Source organism: Gopherus flavomarginatus, chromosome 1 (genome assembly GCF_025201925.1).
Source record: "Gopherus flavomarginatus isolate rGopFla2 chromosome 1, rGopFla2.mat.asm, whole genome shotgun sequence".
In the NCBI taxonomy this organism is placed as follows: domain Eukaryota; kingdom Metazoa; phylum Chordata; order Testudines; family Testudinidae; genus Gopherus; species Gopherus flavomarginatus.
Genome location: NC_066617.1, coordinates 173,556,415 through 173,578,408, shown reverse-complemented (window position 1 = coordinate 173,578,408; position 21,994 = coordinate 173,556,415). Strand labels below are relative to the sequence as shown.

General features: G+C 42.4%; 1 protein-coding gene across 1 annotated transcript; it reads right to left on the bottom strand.

Moving 5' to 3' along the window:
* Nucleotides 1–108: 108 nt before the first annotated feature.
* Nucleotides 109–20,028, bottom strand: C1H3orf52 (chromosome 1 C3orf52 homolog). The gene is made up of 6 exons (XM_050961946.1): nt 19,536–20,028; nt 11,557–11,683; nt 10,389–10,519; nt 5,705–5,775; nt 3,484–3,683; nt 109–2,144 (listed from the first exon to the last, which is right to left on the bottom strand). Coding segments are annotated over exons 1-6 (657 nt in total). The 5' UTR covers nt 19,662–20,028; the 3' UTR covers nt 109–2,142.
* Between the last annotated feature and the right edge of the window lie 1,966 nt (nt 20,029–21,994).

Below are 21,994 nucleotides of genomic sequence, written 5' to 3'. Positions count from 1 at the left end.
GTGATTCACTCATTTATCCTGCACCACGGACCAGGCTCACTCATCTAAATTGATCTAGCCCAAGTTTTGAGTCATTGCAGATTTGGTTACACAAGTTTTGCACAGCTCTACCTTTATGGCCATCTTTCAGCCCAAAGTCACTGGTCAAGGCCTAGAACAGATAAAGCAACAATTCAAACAAACATTAAATCGTATCACAAAAATATATATATTTAATATATCAGATACAGTTTAGTCATTTTCTGAAAATAGATTACTTTTTTTTTAAAAAAAGGGATTATTTCCCACATACTTGTCTCCTACTGTAATGCCATAAAGTTTCATAAGATAAATCTTCCTGTAAAAATATATTAAAATTCACATTTTGGTATAAACTTTTGAACTTCAAAACTAAGAATAATTCACTGCAGGAAGTTGCACTTCCATAGTATAATGCTGAAATTCTCTCTTCAGCCGACGAGTCACAAAATTAATAATTCAGTTTCACCTTAATTTTTCTGCCATGTGCAAATGCAGTATTACTGTCGTTACATGATCACATGTTGACTTTCTGATGTGACATGGGGCAGCTCCAGGCACCAGCACGCCAAGCGTGTGCTTGGGGCAGCAAGCCGCGGGGGGCGCTCTGCCGGTCGTCGCAAGGGAGGCAGGCAGGTTACCTTCGGCAGCATGCTTGTGGAGGGTCCGCTGGTCCCGCGGCTTCGGCGGACCTCCCACAGGCATGCCACTGAATCTGCGGGACCGGGGACCTCCCGCAGGCAAACCCCGGAAGGCAGCCTGCCTGCCGTGCCTGAGGCAGCAAAATACCTAGAGCCGCCTCTGGAAGTGACATGCTTAGAAACAAAGGATTTGCCTGATGTTACCACTGACCAATTTAGTCAGGTGTTTTGCCTACAACTGTGACCAGTATTTGATCATCCAAAGGGCAAAAAAAAAAAAAAACATCTCTGGTCATATATCCTATCTGTATATGTAGTGTTGGTGAGTATTTCTTGAGCCCTGTAGACAATCATGATATGGACTCAAAGAAGGGCTTTTAAAAAAACAAGTTATAGTTGTGTCAAATATTTGCCATTTGACACACATATTATGGACTAATTCTATTAAGTTAGCAAGTAAACAGCTATATTGACCCATGAGCAATTCCTAGAACACTGCATACTGGAACATGTCACTGAGGAGCACATTTATCCTACATACCTCTGCGGTACAGCAGTCCTAAATTCACTTCACTCCTCCCACTGAATGGAATGGAAATACTTGTGACAAAGTGTTTGCAGGGCCAGGCCATGAGACAATAGTAGAGCATCATAAATGTACATGACACTTCACTGTACCAATAAAGATGAAGTCACTGCTCCATAAGAGCTTACAATCAATCTAATTAAGGCAAGAAACAGGAGCAGACATCTCCACAGGGAGGGAGAGAAAAGGGAAGGATGAGAAAGAGAGCAATATGACAGAGGTCTCTGGAAGAGACTAATGCAAGAGTTTGAAAGTCATTTAAAAAAAAAATCAAGAAAACAGGGAAGTATTTAAGCATGTACAGTTTACAAGAAATGGGTTTAAAGCGAGATTTCAAGTTGAGGGATGAAGTATGGTGGACGCAATCAGCATGAACAAAGCCAGGAGGTGAGTGTGGGAAACAAAGTTCAAGGGGCAACTGCATGGACAACTTGGCATGCGCAAAGAGGAAAATGTGACTGGCAGTAGAGTGGGAAGAGTGGAGTGTTAGAAAGGAGCTAGACTATGGAGGGGTTTGAAGGGAAGAACAAGTTCTGGATTCTATTAAAAAGGCAACGTAAAATCAGTGAAGATGCTGCAAAAGTGGATTAAGGTGCTCAGCATCAGGCAAGTTACATGATTTTTGGCAACAAAGCTTCAAGTGGATTGGAGAAGGGTGGAGTGAGTGTCAGGACAGCAGTGAAGGAGTTGGCTGTACTCAAAGCATAATTAGCGGTGATAAAAATATTGCATTCGCTACATACACTCTTGCATTGTGTAAAGTGTTCACAATACAGCCATATTCTTCAGAAATGTTTCAAAATAATGAAATTAATTCTCATTCCTCAGGATGTTAATAGATACAGGAAGCACATGTCCTTAAGTGGCTGTGATGAACTAGGAATCTTTCCGCTGTTACTCTGAAACAGAAACAGTACATCGAAAAAATTAAAATTAAATGTTAAAACAATCTCAATATGTATGTTTCTTAACTACTTTGTATTTTTTTTCCATTCACCCCATTATTACTTAAAAAATAAAGTATGTAGCGAGATATCTAAAATGACAGCACATGAGTTGTTGGCTTTTTGTCCCATGCTTAGACAGCTGGATTATTTTTCTTGCAACTAATATGTGAGCTTTTTTTACACACCTTATGTGACATGATTATGCTGGGATTTTTGAAAACATGCAAGGTTACCTAACTGCCATTGTCTTTCAATGAGATTTGGGCATTGAACTTCCTCCTTGAAGACCCCCAGACCAAAGAAACTAAAAATCGCTGAAATGAGGCTGTACAGACTGGTTGGGAAAATGTAAGAAGAGGGTCTAGAGCTCTGAATAAACTACATCCTAACTAACGAAAACATTTTCAGAGTTTGGTTTGATTTTCCTTCCTGAAAAAGTACTTCTACAGTCTTTTTACAACATAGTACTTTTTACAGTGCTTACATTCAGCAGTAAGGAAGAAAAACCCGACCCTGAGCCTTCAGTCAAATTTTTAGGCAATAGGATTTTTAGCTGGTACCTATACACTGACTTTTTAAAATGGGATAGTATCTCATGCATTCCAATAAGTCACAATATAATGAGAGGGGAAAGAGGGAGGAAAGTGAGTACTCAAGGTCTTTATAAAAACCTGATCATAACAGACAATTTCCCCTAGCTCTATCTTTGTACATATGAAGCAATACTATTCCTGCACATTACTTGGTTATGGGGTTAGGGGACTTGATTTATTTCTTTGTAATGAGCTACTCCCCCCTTGACTCTGAAATGAAAAGCACTGAATGTTACCTAGCAGCTATTCTTGACTTTTCCATTAAGGATTTAACAGTTTTTTACAAGCATCCAAAAGAAGGGCCTATATTAGGACATTTAATGAAGTCTTCATTACTGAGACCTTTTGTAACCAGTTTTCAAAGCTTATTGTTCTTTGCCTGGGACTGTGGCTGGAACTGAAGCAGTATGAAAAGCTAGAGAGATAGGAAAGGCTGGTGGAGCTCAGTGATCTTTTCACAACTTTCTCTCATCTACTCCATCCAGCACTAAATAAATCTCTTTCTGAATGCACGCATGCATTGACGTAAGAGAAGGACAATGTTACAAACATGGATTGTTGATATTTTAGAACATTACTCATACCTCTACGTGCACGGACAAGTCTCATTATCTTTCCGTAAATACTTCCTTCATTTTAAAGAACTGTGAGTACTTATTCTCTTTCTAGAGATAAATTCTGTTATATATGGCACTTACAAGTTACTGTGAGAGAAGCTGGATCAAGCCTTATCTTGGTACATTCAGGTGCTTCCTGATCATAAGTATCTTCCTGATCATAAATATTTTGTCGCAAGACATTCATCACAAACTCTTCACTCATCGTGTACTTCATAATCTCATCAGCCACTGGTGGCAAGGAGAATACCAGCTGGTAGAATGCAGTGGCATTTTCATAACTGAAAAAGAAACAGACCTCAGCAGGCATAAGCACTAAATGCTTTTAGAATTGCCTTTACTTTTAACATTAGCATTTATTTAAAAAACAAAACAAAAAACAAAACAATGACCTAAGGAGAAAACATTAAAAACAATGGCATACTTAAACTAACATGTGCCTTTGCCCCTCAAGAGCAACTACTATTGATGCTAATGGGATTTGTACATGTAATACAGATATAGCACGGGGAAGACTTTCAAAGGGTACAAAAAGGCAGATGTCAAAAATCTCCCCCATATGGCCATTATTGTGAGCAGAGTCCTTGTGCAATCCAAATATGGTGATACCAGGAGATCTGCAGCAACAGGGCACTTTTATTTTATATAAGAGCTCACAGAAGTGACTGCTTTCCTGATAACATTATCCATTCTGCTCTCTAACAATATCTGACAACAAGTCAATGTTTCTAATCTAAATTCTGGAGTAGATTATGTAAACCACTGTATTAGAGTCCAATTCTGGAGTGAATTGTGAATTCATTGAACTGGAATCACTACATTATATTCTATATATACACGGGGTTTTTTTTGTTTGTTTGCTTGCTGTTATATGGACTCTTTTTCCCCAAAGAATCACAAGATAGAGCACGTAGAGCAAATTGCCTCAAACACATGCCTATCTCTGCAGTATCCTTACCCAGTGTGACCCTAAGAAAGCATCACACCAAGATCAATTACCACCACTCCCTAGGTGAACCTGAGGGGCTTTGTCTCTGTCCCCTGGTTTTCGGCTGTGTGCTGCCTTTTGTGCTGTTCATCATAGTCTTTGCAAATCTATGTTTTCCTAGTTTCTACCCATTTTTGAGCCTTTTATTTCATCTTATGTCCTCTCTGAGCATCCCCTGTACCAGATCTCCTTCACTTCTCTCCCTCCTCTTAGTAAGTGACTTCATATGTTTCCACAATTTCCACTACTACCGATACCTGGACAATTCTAGAATGTATCTCTCAATCCTCTCTCTAACCTCCTCTTCTGTGTTAAAACACTGCCATCAAACTCAGTCTAAGCCCTTAATCTCCCTCCAGCACCATACCGACACTGACAGATCCGTTGTTGTCCCCCATCTCCCATGACTGCAGCTTTCTCCTACCATTTCCAGAAAGCCCTGTTACTTCTTACTCTGTACCACCAGCAAAATCTGTCCCATCCCTTCCTTTCAGTCTTCTGTTGCCATCCTTTACCTTCATTACTGTAACCTGAACCTCCAGCGATCCCTCCTCTCATTTCAACCTCTCCAATCTATCCAAAATACTGCTACTTTACTCATCATCTGCTCCTGCTACTCTGAGCAAGTCATATAGAAAATGGAAATCAAGTGTGATTTTCTTGTTGCTTTTGTGCGTCTATGTTGTCTTTAAGTTCTTTAGAAAACACACCTCTCATTTACGAAAACACCTTCCATGCTTTTGGGCGCTGTGACCCAATTTTTAAAAAGGTATTTAGGCAATGTTTCAGTCATTGCAATGCGTAACTGATTTAGGAGCCTAAATCTCATTTTCAAAAGGGATTTAGGTGCCAAAATCCCATTGCCTAAAATCTTAAGTGCCAAAATTGCTTCAGCAAATGAGATTTAGACTCCTAAATCAGTTAGGTGTTGCAACACTGAGCACTGCAATATCTAAATACCTTTGAAATATCCGGGCCTAAAAATATATATATTTAAGCAAGGTTGCTCTGAAGCAATTCCAGTTTTCTCACTTCAACAAGCATGATAAAACCAGCAGTTGAGACCATCAAAGACTGAGAATATGGACAATACTTAAAGATTTCCTACAACTTAACAACATGTTCTATTGGTAGGCAACTTATCCTTTACAAATGTAATTGGTTAATTTTGATGGAAACATAACTTCACTGATTGTACTGGTAATTCTCCTGGGAAAGGTTCTTTCAGAGTTTTAGAATGTTTTGTATGTCTATGTGACAGATTCAATTCTGCTAAACAAACACTTAAAGAAAATTCTTACATTAATTTCCTACCTGAAGGAATCCACTTGAGCAGTAATAAAATAGCGCCCCAGGGCTGGAGACGAACTGTAGACATCTATTAGCTTGAAAAGAGAATCAAATATTTCTTTCATGGCATACCTTCCAACACAAGTAGAAGAAAAAAGGGTAATTTAAGTTTTCAGAATGGGGGAGCGTACAGAACCTTCAGGTCAAGTCCTGACAGATATCTGTACAAGGAATTCATTTTATTTTAAAATATAATGGTAGAAGTCAGTTTCCGCTCTCATTGGGATTTCAATTTCAGTTTATTTTCTCTGTGCCAATTAAGGTTTGTTTTTGTAAAAATACAGCAACCAGCTAAGCTAAGCTAAGGAGACTCAAAGTTCATGGTTCAGGATGTAAACCAGCCAGTTTACAGTTTAAAAAAAAAAAAAAAGTTTCATCTGGGTGAAACTTAATTTTACATTATTTTGATGCAAAACTGTACACCATTCGAGGCTGGCCCTAAAGCTTTTCTAACCTTTCAATAAGCCTGGTAAGAGTTTCTGACTTGTAACAAAATTCAAAACTAGTTGAACTGGGTGATGAGATTGAGAGTGTTTTGCATGACTAGCAAGGAAATCGTTACTGGACAGCATTCAACCAGCTGTTATTCAACCATGACACCAAGCACTGGGTCATCTTGGCAGAGTGCTGGCAGATAACCAGAGCTCTATGTCATCTTCATATGTTAGGCCCTCAAAATTCATGTTTTCTTACAAGTACATGTACTGGCTGCATGTAAATGTTGAATAGAGCTAGAAATAGAATTTATTCTTTGAGACTCCACATAATGAGGGGTCTAGAGGCAGAGATCCAGGTTCCCATCACTACTTTTTGGGTGTTTCCTTCCAGGAACCATTTTAGATCCTTTTCCAAGCCCCCTACTACTTCTGTTAGGTGGGAGAGCAATATCTTGTGGTAAAAAATTCCTTCCCTGAATGCAGCATTGGTCATTTCAGTCAGGAGTGGCACTACTTGCTTATGACTCCTTTTCATAGTCAGGAAGGTCATGGGCAGATTCCTGGGTCTTATGTCAAGACTCCTTTAGGGTGGGTGTCTACTATTTCTTCAGGAATGAAGGTAATATGTTCCAGGAATGCAGGTGGGCTGTTTGTTGGCCAGCATAAAGGGAGCAGAGGCATGTTTTAGAAGCCTTCCCGAATATGCACAGTCTCTTCAGTGGTTTCTGTTATGTTCTTACAGCCTGCAACAGAACCCAGATGAAACATTTAACCATGCTGCATAGCTCTTTCAGGCATGATTTGGCCCAAAAGAGCTATGGGGACTGCTTAGAATGTACTTTTGGCCTGTAAAACAACCTCAGTATAAGCTTGGAGGAATTCTTTTTTATGTTTCAAGTTGTTTACTGCAGCATTTGTTTTCCATCATTAGTGCTTGCATGCCAGCCCTTTTTCAAATTGATCAGAGTGTCAGGAAACCAAGATGATCCAGGTGGACAATGGATTGCTTGGGGCGAGCATGTCAATGGTGAGGCTATCATACAATGACCATGATTCAGCATGTGCTAGACTCCTTATCCTATAGGCAGAGTCACAGCGCTGTTGTCTTTTAACACGCTTTGGAATTTGATGGACTCAGAGCTTTCATTTGTCTGTCTTGTTATCTGAGAGCTGAGACCTCTGACTACTACCTTAATGAGGTGATGGATTGTGATGTCTTTGATATTGATATCCAACCTGAAGACCAGGGCCAGGGTGTGACTGGCTATATGGGTTGAATTAGAAATTACCAGTGAGAGCCCTAGGCAGGAAAATCATTATTGCCTAGCAAACCTCTAGGAAAAGTGGTGGAGAGTGAAAGGTTGTGCATATCTTACTGAGATACCATTGACAATAAATAGAGCCTCAGTGTGCAAGATAGGCAAGTAAACCTGTGTGAGGAATCTTAGATTATTAGGGTTGGAAGGGACCTCAAGAGATCATCTAGTCCAACCCCCTGCTCAAAGCAGGACCAATCCCCAAATGGCACCCTCAAGGATTGAACTCACAACCCTAGGTTTAGCAGGCCAATGCTCAAACCACTGAGCTATCCCTCCCCCTAGGATGATCATTGTGTTGCCTTGACATGTAAGGCTATACATATCGACTCATGCTGACATCTACAATTTAATTATTGATTAGAAATAATAAGTAGTTAAAATTGTATGAACATTTTCCTTCTACATAAATCACATCCCCTTCTGCAATAAGTCTGAGTAGTATTCTTACTCTTATTTTTATACATCAGTTTTGTGTGCTTGCCAGGTAGTTTTGAGTAGTAGATAAGTGGGAACAAACAACAATAAACCCAACTTGTGAGGCCTTAGACACTTAAATTCTCTTGTAACAAGGATGTTTTAGTGTAAGTGTGATCCACACTCTACAACATAGCTCTAATTTAGGCAACAATCCCGCAAAAGCACTTCAACGCATGTGTAACTTTTAAGTCAATAAGACTACTCGTGTTTAAAGTTATGCTAGTGCTTTGTTGGATCAGAGCCATACTTCACCTAGAAAGAGTCAGATTCTAAATCCAGAGGAGACCACTATGACCATCTAATCTGACCTCCTGCATAACACAGGCCATAGGACTTCCTCAAATAATTCCTAGAGCACATCTTTTAGAAAAGCATCCAATCTTGATTTTAAAATTTCACAGTGATAGAGAGCCCATCATGAGCCTTGGTAAATGGTTCTAATGACTAATTACTATCTGCAGAGGGGTGGTCACACCACTCCTGCCGAAAGGGTTAAAAACAGCCCTGGAAAGGGCTGTGGCTGGGGAAAGGCCGATTGAGGAAGCATCCTCAGCTGGGGCTATGCCCCAATCAGGCAGCAGCTGGCCCTATAAAAGGGCTGCTAGCCAGAGCTCAAGAGTCTCTCTCTCTCTAGATGCGGAGAGAGATGGGCCTAGCTTCTGGGAGATGAGCAAAGGTACCTGTAGCAGAGTGGTTACCCTGCTCCTGCCCTAAGGGACTTAAAACAGCCCTGAGGGAAGGTTGTGGCTGGGAGCTGCTAAGCTGGGCTGATGGGGAAGTGGCTGCAGCTGGGCCATGCCCCAATCAGGCCACAGCTGGCCAATGTAAAGAGGCTATGAGCCAGAAGCCCATACAGTCTCCTTCTGCCTGTAGAGGGAGAAGGGGCTGGCTGCAAGGAGCTAGAGACAGGGTACCTGAGTGGAGAAGGGCTGGGAAAAGGCAGAGGAGCTGGGGAGCTCCAACCTGGAAAGCCCCAGGCTGCGACCTAGCATTGGGCTAACAGGTACTGGGGGATGCAGAGGGCAGCCCAGGGGTAGGCCAAAACAGCAGGTCCAAACCCGCCCTTGCCAGTGATGAGTAGGCTGATACTGCAGTCTGCCCCAGGGAGCGGGGGCTAGACAATGACGGGCAGTAGCCTGATACTGAGGTGAGGTGGGGATAGTGGCTGGGGATTTCCTGGGGAGGGGAGACCCTGAGAAAAAGGGGTTACTGCCAGGGGGCAGAACCCCAGCTAACAGGGCACCAGGTGCTGGGAGGGACACAGGAGCCAGAGGACAGGTAGAGCACTGGCTTGCAGAGAGTGCTCCAGGCTGGAAATCAAGCTAATTCCCAGAAGTCACCAGCAGGAGGTGCTGCAGGGGTGAGTCCGCACATCTCCAGTACCTGAAGTGGAGCAGGGCTAGGGAAAGGCTAGAGGAGCTGGGGATCTCTGGCCTGGAAAACTCCCAGGCTGCAGGCCTTGTTAAAGGCCAAGAAAGGTACTGGGGTTGCAGAGGGGCAGCCCAAGGGTAGGCAGAGGCAGCAGGTCCAAACTCTCCTTGCCAATGATGAGTGGCAATTATACTACAGTCCTCCCTAGTGAGTGGGGGCTAGATGGTGACTGGCAGTAGGCAAGACTGAGGCGAGGTGAGGATAGGGGGGTTGGGAGTTCCCCGAGAGACCAGTGGGACTGTGAGGTACTGCACAGGGCAGAACCCCAAGATCTAGAAGGGACACTGGGGCCAGCAGCAAGCAGGACACCGGCCTGCAGAGGGTGCTCCAGAGGCTGGAGAGCTAATTCCCTGGCCAACCATCAGGAGGTGCCACAGCCGTGAGTTGTCGCACCGTTACAATGTCCCTGTTAAACATATATGCCTTATTTCCAGTCTGAATTTGTCTAGCTTCACCTTCCAGACACTGGATCATGTTACACTTTTCTCTGCTAGCTTGAAAAGCCCATGATTAAATATTTGTCACCCATTATAATCTAGAAGTATTGACATCAAGTCACCTCTGAAGTTTCTCTTTCTTAACTATGCGAGCCATAGATATCATCTTGCATCCCTTTGCTTCCTTTATGATTTTTCTATAATTCACAGTTTGATTCATTAATATAAACTTCCTCTTTATTCCATGTTATATATTTTTTAAAGCTGCTTTCAGTTCCCTGCTAAACCAAGTCAGTTTTGTAACCAGTATGGCTTCTTCCTCAGTCGTAGGATTGTGGCTTTTTGAGCACGTAGTAAAGTGTTCTTAAACAATTGCCAACTATCACTCACACTTTTCTGAATCAATTCTTCCTCTCAGAGATAAAATTGAGAACCCTTTGACCCAAGTAAATAGCATGGCTGAAAGTGTAATGGCAGCATACTCAAAGGAACACCAAATAGGTGTTGTGGTCAGAATCAGCTGTGGTGAAAGCTTTGTCATAATTACCCTCTTAGTAAGATCTTCTGAATAATTTGATTGAGCAACACACTTCACTTGTAGTCTTCCAGAAAAATTGCGATAGTTTCCACTTGACACTGATTCAGGATCCCAATATTCATCTTCATCGATGTAAACCTCTGTAATACCAAAAAATGAATGTGTGTTCCCAATTGGTTGTTACAGATAGAAAAAATTCAGTATCATCAACAATGAGCAGTTCAACAGAACATGCTAGGGGGGCCATCAGACTGACACTGTCAGAGTGGAGATATATTTGTTAGTGCTCAGATAAAATACTTCCTGCCATATGTAACCCAGACCTATTTCCAGGGACATTTTGACTAGCTGAACTCAAAAAAACTTGTGCCTCAAAGCAGCCCCTATGACTGTTTTGTCAGGTGTTTCTTAAATGTAAATTTAGCCACAGTGAAAACTGGAGGGTTACAGGCTGACAGGCGCAACACGTAAGTTAGCCGAAGAAATTCTAGCAGTTGTGGGTGCATGCACCACTCTGACTATTTTTAGGAAGTCTGACCCACAGGTAAAGCTAATGAATTGCACCAATACAAAATATTAGGATAACACCGATCTGACTGCATTCATTGTATTGACACAAGTATGATTTTCCTCTTGTTTCTTTGACTTCGTCCTAGTATTTTCTCATGTAACCATGCTCTGCAATTGCAATAGGAAGATATTGGATCAGGCTGGGGAGCTGGCCATCAGAGGATTTTAGCTTAAGAAAAGGCCCAGAGTGTAATAGTTTGAAAAAACTTTTTTCTAGACTTTTTTATATTAACAACCTTGGCATACCCCTTTTCAAATCAATGGGCATGTTGTCATTGGATTCAAGCAGCAATTATCTTGAAGGCAAGCTACCAAGCAGATATAGTTTAACAGAAAGAAGAGGTAATAGATTTAAACGTACAAGCGTCAGCCCCTTAAGATCTCTAGATGCCTTAACTGAACATCAGTACTAGTTAAAACAAGTCCGACAAGAAAATTCCTAAAATCCACTGAATACCCAACTGCTCAACCCAGCACATATTATAAACCACGTCCATGACAAAACTCAACAGCCAAACTCCAGACAGGCTGCAGCATGCATCTAAAAGAAAACCACAGAGTTCATTTAGTTTGAGAGAGAGAGAGAGAATCAAAAGTACATACATACCTGAATAAAGAATTAAGCTGATAATAATCACTAGAAGGAGCCCTAGGAAAACTGAAGATATAACCATCCATAGTTTACATTTCCAAAAAATTGTGTCTCCACAAGACTTCCAGTAGTAGGCTCTCCCCTAGTCATACAAAGAATAAAAAGTTGTCTGTTAAGAAACTAGGATGGAAAAGGGGAGACGAAGAGCTTTTGGTTATCTTTAGGATAAATCTAAAAAAAAAATCTATATAGAGACAGATAAAATATTGCATTTTTACTGTGCTTTTAATTCCAGGGTATCAAAATATTTTCAGAAGTATTAGGATCACATATCGCTTTAAGTAAACCAACATTAGTTATAATTAATATCAGTAGGTAAATTGACTTACCTAATGTCACAAAGTGGTAGAATTAGTAGTAAAACCTTGTCTACTTTCGAATCAGTTTGCTCTGATAAATGAAGACTGTAGAAATGATGAAATTTTAACTCAGTGATGAAACCAAGTGGTTGTGTATAATTTGGTTGACTAGCAAATGAGATTCTCCTTGGAGATGAGCGTCTATATTATTTGCAAGGGCTTGATTCCAGGAACAATTGCACCTCTTCAGTTTAAGGTATAATTTTAAACTGATTCTTTTAAAATGGTGCCAAAAAAATGTGTTAACACACTTATCGAGGTTTCAGTCAGATGTACTTTCACTAAATTGAAATCAGTTAGGAATAGGTTTAAGATTAACCAAAATAAGCCATGTCTTAAACCAAAGTCTCTACACACAAGGGATTTTCAACACTTTAACTAACCCAGTTTAATTAACCTGGTGCAAATTTAGTAGCTGGACAAGAGCAAAGTTTCTTGAACCAGTGCAAAAAAGCTTAAGCATCTAGAGTCTCATGAGTGGTTCTCAGAAGTCAACATGGAGCTTAGATCTTGCAGGCCTTGTAACCTTCATAATGGAGCTTACAATATCTGCAGGATGGGTCTCTGTTCTTAGTGAGAAGAACTGGAAAGATACTATTTATAAATATTATGTGTGATTCCATTTCCCTGTTTAGTTACATTATTGGTGCCTGACTGAATGCACAGAGCTCAGGCAAAGGAGGCTGTCAAGAGGCTGTTACAGAACTCAGTAAGAAAGGTAAAACAATGACACATGTAAGCGTGCAGCAGAATATGGACCCTGGACTTCGGAAAAGCAGAGTCCCTCAGGGAACTGATGGGCAGGATCCCCTGGGAGGCTAAAATGAGGGGGAAGGAATCCAGGAGAGCTGTCTGTATTTTAAAGAAGCCTTATTGAGAGCGCAGGAATGAGCCATCCCGATGTGCAGAAAAAATAGCAAATATGGCAGGCGATAGCTGGGCTTAACAGAAAAATCTTCAGTGAAGCTTAAAAGAAGCGGAAACTTGGATGGATGACTAGGGAGGAATACAAAAACATTGCTCAAGCATGCAAGAGTGTAATCAGGAAGGCCAAAGCACAACTGTAGTTGCAGCTAGCAAGGGATGTGAAGGGTAACAAGAAGGGTTTCTACAGGTATGTTAGCAACAAGAAGGTGGTTGGGGAAAGTGTGGGACCCTTACTGAATGGGGGAGGAAACCTAGTGACAGATGATGTGGAAAAAGCTGAAGTACTCAATGCTTTTTTTGCCTTTGCCTTCACAGACAAGGTCAGCTCCCAGACTACTGCACTGGGCAGCACAGTATGGGGAGGAGGTGAACAGCCTTCAGTGGTGAAAGAACAGGTTAAGGATTATTTAAAAAAGCTGGAAATGCCTAAGTCCATGGACCCAGAATTTCATGCATCTGAGGGAGTTGGCTGATGTGATTTGCAGAGACATTGGCCATTATCTTTGAAAACTAGTGGTGATTGGGGGAGGTCCTAGACGACTGAAAAAAGGCAAATATAGTGCCTACCTTTAAAAGAGGGAAGAAGGAGAATTTGGGGAACTACAGACTGGTCAGCCTCACCTCAGTCCCTGGAAAAATCATGGAGCAGGTCCTCAAGAAAACCATTTTGAAGCACTTGGAGGAGAGGAAGGCGATCAGGAACAGTCAACATGGATTCTCCAAGAGCAAGTCATGCCTGACCAACCTGATTGCCTTCTATGATGAGATAACTGGCTCTGGGGATGAGGGGAAAGCAGCGGACATGATATATCTTGACTGTAGCAAAGCTTTTGATGCGATATTCTTGCCAGCAAGTTAAAGTATGGATTGGATGAATGGACTATAAGGTGGACAGAAAGCTGGTTAAATCATCAGGCTCAATGGGTAATGATCAATGACTCAGAGTCTAGTTGGCAGCTGGTATCAACCAGAGTGCCTCAAGGGTCAGTCCTGAGGTCAGTTTTGTTCAACATCTTCATTAATGATCTGGATGATGGGATGGATTGCACCCTCAGCAAGTTTGCGGATGACACTAAGCTGCAGGGAGAGGTAGATACGCTGGAGGGTAGGGACAGGGTCCAGAGTGACCTAGACAAATTGGAGGATTGGGCCAAAAGAAATCTGATGAGGTTCAACAAGGACAAGTGCAGAGTCCTGCACTTAGGATGGAAGAATCCCATGCACTGCTACAGGCTGGGGATCGATTGACTAAGAGGCAGTTCTGCAGAAAAGGAACTTGGGGTTACAGTGGACGAGAAGCTACATATGAGTTAACAGTGTGCCCTTGTTGCCAAGAATGTTAAAGGCATATTGGGCTGCATTAGTAGGAGCACTGCCAGCAGATTGAGGGGAGTGATTATTCCCCTCTATTTGGCACTGGTGAGGCCACATCTGGAGTACTGCATCCAGTTTTTGGGCTTCCACTACAGAAAGGATGTGGACAAATTAAAGAGTCCAGTGGAGGGCAACAAAAATGATTAGGGAGTGGGGGCACGTGATTTACAAGGAGAGGCTGAGGAAACTGGGCTTATTTAGTTTGTGGAAGAGAAGAGTGAGGGGGCATTTGATAACTGCTTTCAACTATCTGAAGTGGGGTTCCAAAGAGGATGGAGCTTGGCTGTTCAGTGATGTCAGATGACAGAACAAGGAACAGTGGTCTCAAGTTGCAGTGGTGAAGGTCTAGGTTGGGTATTAGGAACAACTATTTCACTAGAGGGGTGGTGAAGCACTGCAATGGGTTACCTAGGGAGGTGGTGGAATCTCCATCCTTGGAAGTTTTTAAGGCCCTGCTTGACAAAGCCCTGGCTGGGATGATTTATGTAAGGGGACTGTTGCCCCCTTACTAACATTCAGTGATGGTGTTTTGGTTGGCTAGCTCCCAGCACTAAAAGAGGAAGGGTTGATGGGAAATTGACAGTCCCCAGGAACAATGGGGAGAGGCCAATGCTCCAGATCAGCCTGATTGACAGGGTGGGCAGGCTAATCAGGGAGTCAGGAGGCCGGGGGGGTACCATCCTCCGTGTGAACTGGAATTGCCTGAGTCAGAGGGAGTGGGACCCAAGCTAAGCTGCTGGAAGCAGAGCTGCAGCAAGCAGAGCCAGAGCATAGCCCAGAGAAAGCAGACCTGCCCTGGGAGGAGAGCTGCAGCAACCAGAGTCAGAGGGGCCAGACAAGCAGCCCAGGAAGCAGAGCTGGGAGCAGAGTCACAGAAGCAGCCTGCAGAGCAGACCTGCCCTGGGAGCAGAGCTGCAGCAACCAGAGCCAGAGGGGCCAGAGAAGCTGCCCTAGGAACTGAAGGCAGAGCAGCAGCAGCAGCCATGCTGAGGTGGAGTGGAGCTGGAGCTGGGGCTGGAGCAGTCTGGAGCTGGGTGCGGTGAGCAGCTGAGGAGAGCGAGGGGGACCATGGGCAGGGGGCCCAGCACAGGGAGACTCCTCAGCCAAGAGGCCCTGCAAGCCAGATTTGGAGGGGGGGTCATAACCCAGATGGGGCAGGGGCAATACTGGGAAGAAGGGTCCCGCCACCTAGAGTCTGAGAGCGTGTGGTCACCGCCAGAGCAAGTGTCCAACCCGCAGCATCCCTGCAGCACAGCCAGGGCCTGAGAAGTAGACCTGGGACCTACAAGAAACAGACTGAACTTCCCTGACATTCCAGAGACCTTGTTTGACATGTTCCCTCCCACAGAGCAGGGTGATGTGTTTTCCTTTAACCTTTCCTATTTTTCCTTATTTAATTAACAATTAATTTTAAAAAAATAACTTGTTTGCTTTAAATTGTATGAAATGATCAGTTGGTCAGGGAGGTACCTAGTGCAGAAAGAGTACCCAAGAGTGGGGACACCCTAGCCCCTGTCCTAGGTGACCACAGCAGGCTTGGGGGTTGAGCCCCCCAGGAATCCTGGGCCCAGCCTTGTTGGGGTTACAAGGTCTCTGCCAGATAGGAGAGTGGAAGGGGAGGTCTCAAGAGCAAAGAGGCCTCTGGATAAAGGAAGTGGTAGCAAGGACTCAGATCCTTTCACTAGCCCACTTCACCAGGGTGGTACAGAAGCCAGGAAAAGTTCCCCACAATAGCGGGACCATTTCCCCACTTACATTTAGTTGGAGTTAGTCCTGCTTTGAGCAGGGGGTTGGACTAGATGACTTCCTGAGGTCTCTTCCAACCCTAATCTTCTATGATTCTAAGACCGCCCCTCAAGTACCCAGCTTTAAACAAGTTAAGATAATAATGGATGGGCCATCAATTGAACAGAGAAGTTACTTAGCTGGCTCCATCCAGGCCGAAATATTTTACTTCTCCCAAGGCTAAGTCTATAATCAAAGATTCAAACAGCTCATGGACTATATAGAAGGGGTGAGCTGAGAAAACAGCCGGGACATATGAAAACAGCTTGCAGTTCTGGTTGTCTCATCTCAAAAAAGATATATTAGAATTGGAAAAAATACAGAGAAGGGCAATAGAAATGTTTATGGATATGGAACAGCTTCCACATGTGCTGAGATGAAAAATAAAAAAAAGACTGGGACTATTCAGCTTAGAAAAAGAGATGACTAAAGGGGAATATGCTAAAGGTCTATACAATCATGAAAGGTGTGGAGAAAGAAAAGGAAGTTTTATTTACATCAACACAAGAACCAGAGATCACCTTATAAAATTAATACACAGCAGATTTAAATCAAACAGAAGGGAGAACACATACACAGACAAAGGGAGAGGGCTGCAAGTAGTCAGCTGGTTCTCCCAACTCAGAGATGGGGAATAAGAACTGCCTAAACTATGGATCAAGTGGTTAAGTGTAGGTGAGGGAATAGGCATGCACATCTCTTGTTTTAATTCCACCTCCCTATGTGCTATGTATCTTCTGAACAAAATAAATTGTGCCTTTTGTGCAAGGCGTTGGTTCTGTAGCACTGCCAGTGCATGCTGTGTCAGACTCCCAAGGAAAACTGGCAGGTCAGGTTTTCCCCCAGGTCAGGTTGGCAATGACCTTCAGATTTTTTCACCTTCCTCTGCAGTGCATGAGTGAGGGTTAGTCATCAGGATTATCATTTCCCTGCCACTGCAGGGGCGTTGGGCACTTGTGCACATTAGGTCCCTCCTATTCTCTGCCTCTGGCACATAATAGTCTAGTCTTCTGTGGGCTGACACAAATTGGTCTAGTTTTGATAGTCACATTTAATGAGGAGGATCCTGGGTAGTGTTTGTGGCCTGGATGATGATATACAGGCAGCCAGACTAGATGATCTGGTGGTCCCTTCTGGCCTTCTATGACTATGACCTGTTGAATTAGTTAGGGGTTATAACCTAAAGACTCAGTGAGGAATACACAAAGAGAAGTAGAGGGATAGGCCTACTCCTTGAAAGAGGTTCAGTCGGGTTACTGAAAAGGATCTCAGCAGGGGAAGGCTACCCAGGAACATGTGACACAGTAAGGAACAGGCTGCCCCTCCAGACCTTGCAACCTGCCTGTGTATAACAGTACCTGGGTAACAGGACATCTTCCTAATGGTACACAGCTCTTTCAGGGGATTACATTTATGTATGGAGTTTTATTCAGTGCATAATGCGGAACTTTTAAACCCAAACTGTTAGGCTGCACTTACAAACTTCCTATTCTCGAATCAAAACGAAAACATTATACTGTAATACCAAGTGTAGTTTCAAAGTTTCTTGGACCAGACCATTTGGTTTATGAATTTTATAGATTCCTCAGGATGTTAAAAATATTCATGGAGAAGTTTACAAAAACATCCACACCTGTGAAGTTAATAATATCAGTCCACATAGCCCTTCTATGCAAACACTCATAGCAAATGGCAGAAAGAAGTTTTGAGGGCGTTATTTTTGTTTTTTGGATTGGGGAGTGAAGTAGAAATCACTTACATTGTTAACTAGGGCATTGCTAATGTTAAGGTGTTGATGTCTATGTTTTAAAAAAAATGAAAATATGAAGAGACAGAAGAACCATTTGATTATTGTACATTTAGGTTTTCACTTTTGGGGGCAGGTTGCAGGAGGTGGACAAAGGAGACAGTGAGTAAAGCACATGTGTAGGATGTACTATTTTTGTTTGGATATTTAAACACATGAGGTTGATAGTGCAATTAATAGGAACATTGTGTGTAAAAAAAAATAGGATTTTCTAGCTTTTAATTTAATGCTTGACACTATTGCATCATATTATTTCTCACAACTCTCCTGTCTAGTCAGAAGGCACAATACCCATTTCATAGGTAAGGAAACAGAGGCAGACACTTGCCCAAGACTACGGACGTGAAGGCCTGGATTTCAGCTTAGGTTTCTAGCCTTTTGCTCAGACCATTACAGAATGCTATCTCTATTAAAGAGGTGTCAACTGACTTGATATAAAGTACACATTCAAATCTGTGATTCCTCCCTAGAACTGAACCAACACGCTCTTTACTTATATAAGAAAAATCAATATGTCACAGAGCTTGGGGAGGGGGAAGGGGGAGAAAGGTAGCTACTGAAAACAATGAATAGTTTTACAGACACGTTGGCAGTGCTGTAGTGTTGATTACTGGGCAATAGGAGTGAGGCAGAAGAAGAAACTGGGAGTAACTGCGTTCACAATAAATTTTCAAGCACGCTTTAGATCACTTCGATAGCTAAATGCCTGATTTGCCAGTGCAGACAGACACACATATCTAAACAAAAACTAACCACAACAGTCTGGTGGGTAAATCCCTAGACTGGGTTTTAGGAAACTGGATTAAATTTTTGGCTCTACCACAGACTTTCTTTGTGGTCTTGGGCAAACCACTGAATGTTACTGCATCTGAATTCTCCATCAGTAGACTGGTGATACTACTACTTTTCATGTATTTGGGGCAGGAATCATCTTACTATGTGTAACATGCTAATCCTACAAATTAATAATCATTAACACAAGTTATGAGCACTGTTATTAACAAGCCTATTCTCGTTTTAGCAAAGTTAAAGAAGTTTACAATACCAGCAGAGGGATATTGTTGGCTGATGTTAATGATTTAGGATACACAATTTATATCTGCTGTTGCTTCCTTTGATCACACTACACACTTACTTGTATATTAAAGGAGAAGTGCTAAATAGTTTTGGCCCAAAGGTTAGATTGTGGGAAGGGACAAACTTTTTAAAAAGGAAACAAATCCTAATATTAGCAGTAGTGTTTTCCTGTCATTTTAATTCTTTTCCAAATGAAAACCTTTGTAATTTAGATTTTAACATCTCCCTTTAGTGACTGCAATTCACCCATTGCAATACTGATATTGGGACAAACTGAAAGCGAAACTCCTAAAATTACAAAGCGTGATTTCATTTTGGAATGAAATGCTAATGAACAAACAGTATTAAAAATGGCTAATGAATTAGATTTTAAATATTCTGTTTCAGTCAGATGTCATTAACAGCAGAGGAAAAGAAATCCGTGTTTAACCTTAGTATTTCTGACTTTAAACTATAAGTCAACAACAACAACTACAAAAACGATGTGAAGTAAATTTTACAATAAAGCAACTTATTCCACCAGAATGCTCCTCAGTTATTTCAATCACTGTACAATGTTTAGGTAACAAGCTTGTAAGTAGAAAGTGAATGAATGTGAGTCCTACCTTATTTGTTATAGATGCTTCAGGATTAAGAGGTTTATTATGGTCCACTTCATTTTCCTCCTCAAGTTCTCTCCCACCTTGTAATTCAATAGCCTGACATTCAGGTTCAGGAACACTACCATTCATTGCTTCCACTTCTGAGAGAAATTTTGACTTTAAGGCAAATACCAAAAAGACTCACTTCCTTCCTGTTTCTGCTGTGATAATGTTGGTGTCAGTTCAGGGTCAAGATCTGAGACGTCAGCAGCCAGGATCAGCATAAATTTACAAGCAAGTGATCTCAGCGAGTTGGGTAAACAAGGAAAATTCCATGGAGCAAGGAGTGGACTGGGACTGTATCCTCTGAAAAAGAAATGGGATGAGGCGGAAGTATTGATTTGCCTGCACTTTTGAAAACACAAAAATGTTCATTCTCAAGTTGTGTCATACTAGATTTTCCAGTTTGGTTACCTTACTACACCAGCCCTTAGCCAGCACAAGCAGCTAAGTGAACCTGAGGCAACATGGTGCTTGCTAAAGCAACAAACTCAGCAGATGAAGCAATCTATCTTCGCCTCAGAAGAGAAGACAGTGTTTTCTGACAGGGCAAGCAAGCAATCCCCCTGTCACATGTCTGAATACCACTATACCTGTACAATACAAAGGAACGAAAGCAAGCTTACATTTATACAGCACTTTTCCCAAAGAAAAGAAACCAAAAGCTCAGTAGACAAAGCACATCTGAGCTGTCAAGTTCAGTTCTGAAGTACCCTAAAACTCGGGCACCTGGGTTCATGGCTTCGTTTCATGTAGTGATCGCCTGACACAGTGGCTCCTGGAGAGGTCTCAGAATATTCCTGGTGGATACGAGCTCACTTCGCTCTTAAGCCACCAGTTTCTAGAAAAGCAGGAAAAGTCAGCAACACACTTTCAGATATTAAGATCTGCAATCATTAACCTTGTGTAAGCTTTATGAAAATTGTATTCCTGTCACTTACCGATCAAGGCCAACATTAGTTCATTCACAACTAAAAAGTGAGGCCTGCACACTAACTCCAGATGTGTACTTCGTGGTTTACCTCTCTCTCTCTCACACACACACACACACACACACACACACACACACACACACACACACACACACACACACACACACACACACCCTGAACTAAAATCCCGGTGTTGAGACCACACACCCGTAGCGTAAGGTAATTTGAGAGCTGGATCTGAACTTTGTGGCCAAGGCTCACATCTAATCTAAAACTCTAGGAATGCAACGTCCTTCTCTGGTGACGATATTTACAGTCTTATCAATACATGGAGCAGAAACAAACTCAAACCTTGGCAGGTTTCAGCGCTTCATGGTTCAGCTTTATTTAAATAAAGAGAAATGTTAGTTTCATCTTACAAGCTGTGACTGCAATTCTAAGCATACTAAGAGTTCAGAGTGAATTACTTTATTTCAGTAGTGCCGCCAAGCTAGTAAATACTTAGTCAACACTATTCAAGAAACACCATTACATTAGTAAAATACTTTTAGAATTTTAATATCTTTAGAGTTTAGAATAGACAGTGCTTTTACATTCCATTAAAACAACCTGGAGACAGTACCACACATTTTAATGAGAGAATTATATTTAAAAAATGAGTCTTAAATACATGAATTATGACATGCAGACAACAATAAAATTCATTCCTGTACCTACGTGTAATTTACAGAACGTCTTCCCCGATGTACTGTACAATGAGTCAGCCTACGAAAGTGAGATAAAAATAAGTGAAGGTAGCATTGCCAACCTCGAGAGAGATTACTAATCGTGAGTTAGACTCAAAACATGAGGGTTAAAGAAAGAGAAAAGAAAGGAAAGAAAAAAGATTACATAGTGGTTTCAGTCTTGATTTTTGAATACTCCCCCACCCCCACGAGAGCCACAGTTACTGGGGCCCACTCTCCCAAATTTATTAGATAAGTAGATTTTGGCCATTGCTGCAGCTCTCATCCCCACATCAGCCCATCCACTGCCCAGTAATTCATTCTGCCCCCAGCCTCTGAATCACTCCTGTTCCTTCAATCCCTGTATCAGTTCAGCCACCGGTAGCCCCCACCCCCAACTCTCACATCAGTGCAACCCGGCCTCCCCTCTGCTCCTCCAGGGTTCTTCATCCCTCTCTCCCAGGTGTGTGGGAGGGGGCTGAAAAGGGGTCCCCTTTCCCACTTCCAGGCTGGAGGGGCAGCTCCAAGGCCCTTCAGCAGCCTCACCTCTGCTGCTCCTTTCCATGCCCCAAGGCCAAGTGCTGCAGAGGGGAGGAGGGCAGAGCAGTGGAGTTGCCCTGAGCTGCTGGGCTCTTTCTGCTATCTCCTCCACATGCCCTTCTTATGAGGACAGCTTTGGGTTGTTGCAGAGAGGAGGAAGAGAAGGAGACAGCGCTCTTCCTGTGGCAGCTCTGGTTGGCTGCCTGCCCCATTTGGCCACCTCCTG

Coding starts and splice junctions, on each gene's coding strand:
- C1H3orf52 (XM_050961946.1), bottom strand. CDS start 19,661: ATGAATGGTAGTGTTCCTGAACCTGAATGTCAGGCTATTGAATTACAA. Junction 11,684..19,535: donor AAGCATCTATAACAAATAAG/GTAGGACTCACA, acceptor TTGTATGACTAG/GGGAGAGCCTACTACTGGAA. Junction 5,776..10,388: donor CAGAAGATCTTACTAAGAGG/GTAATTATGACA, acceptor TCTCTTTTCAAG/CTAATAGATGTCTACAGTTC.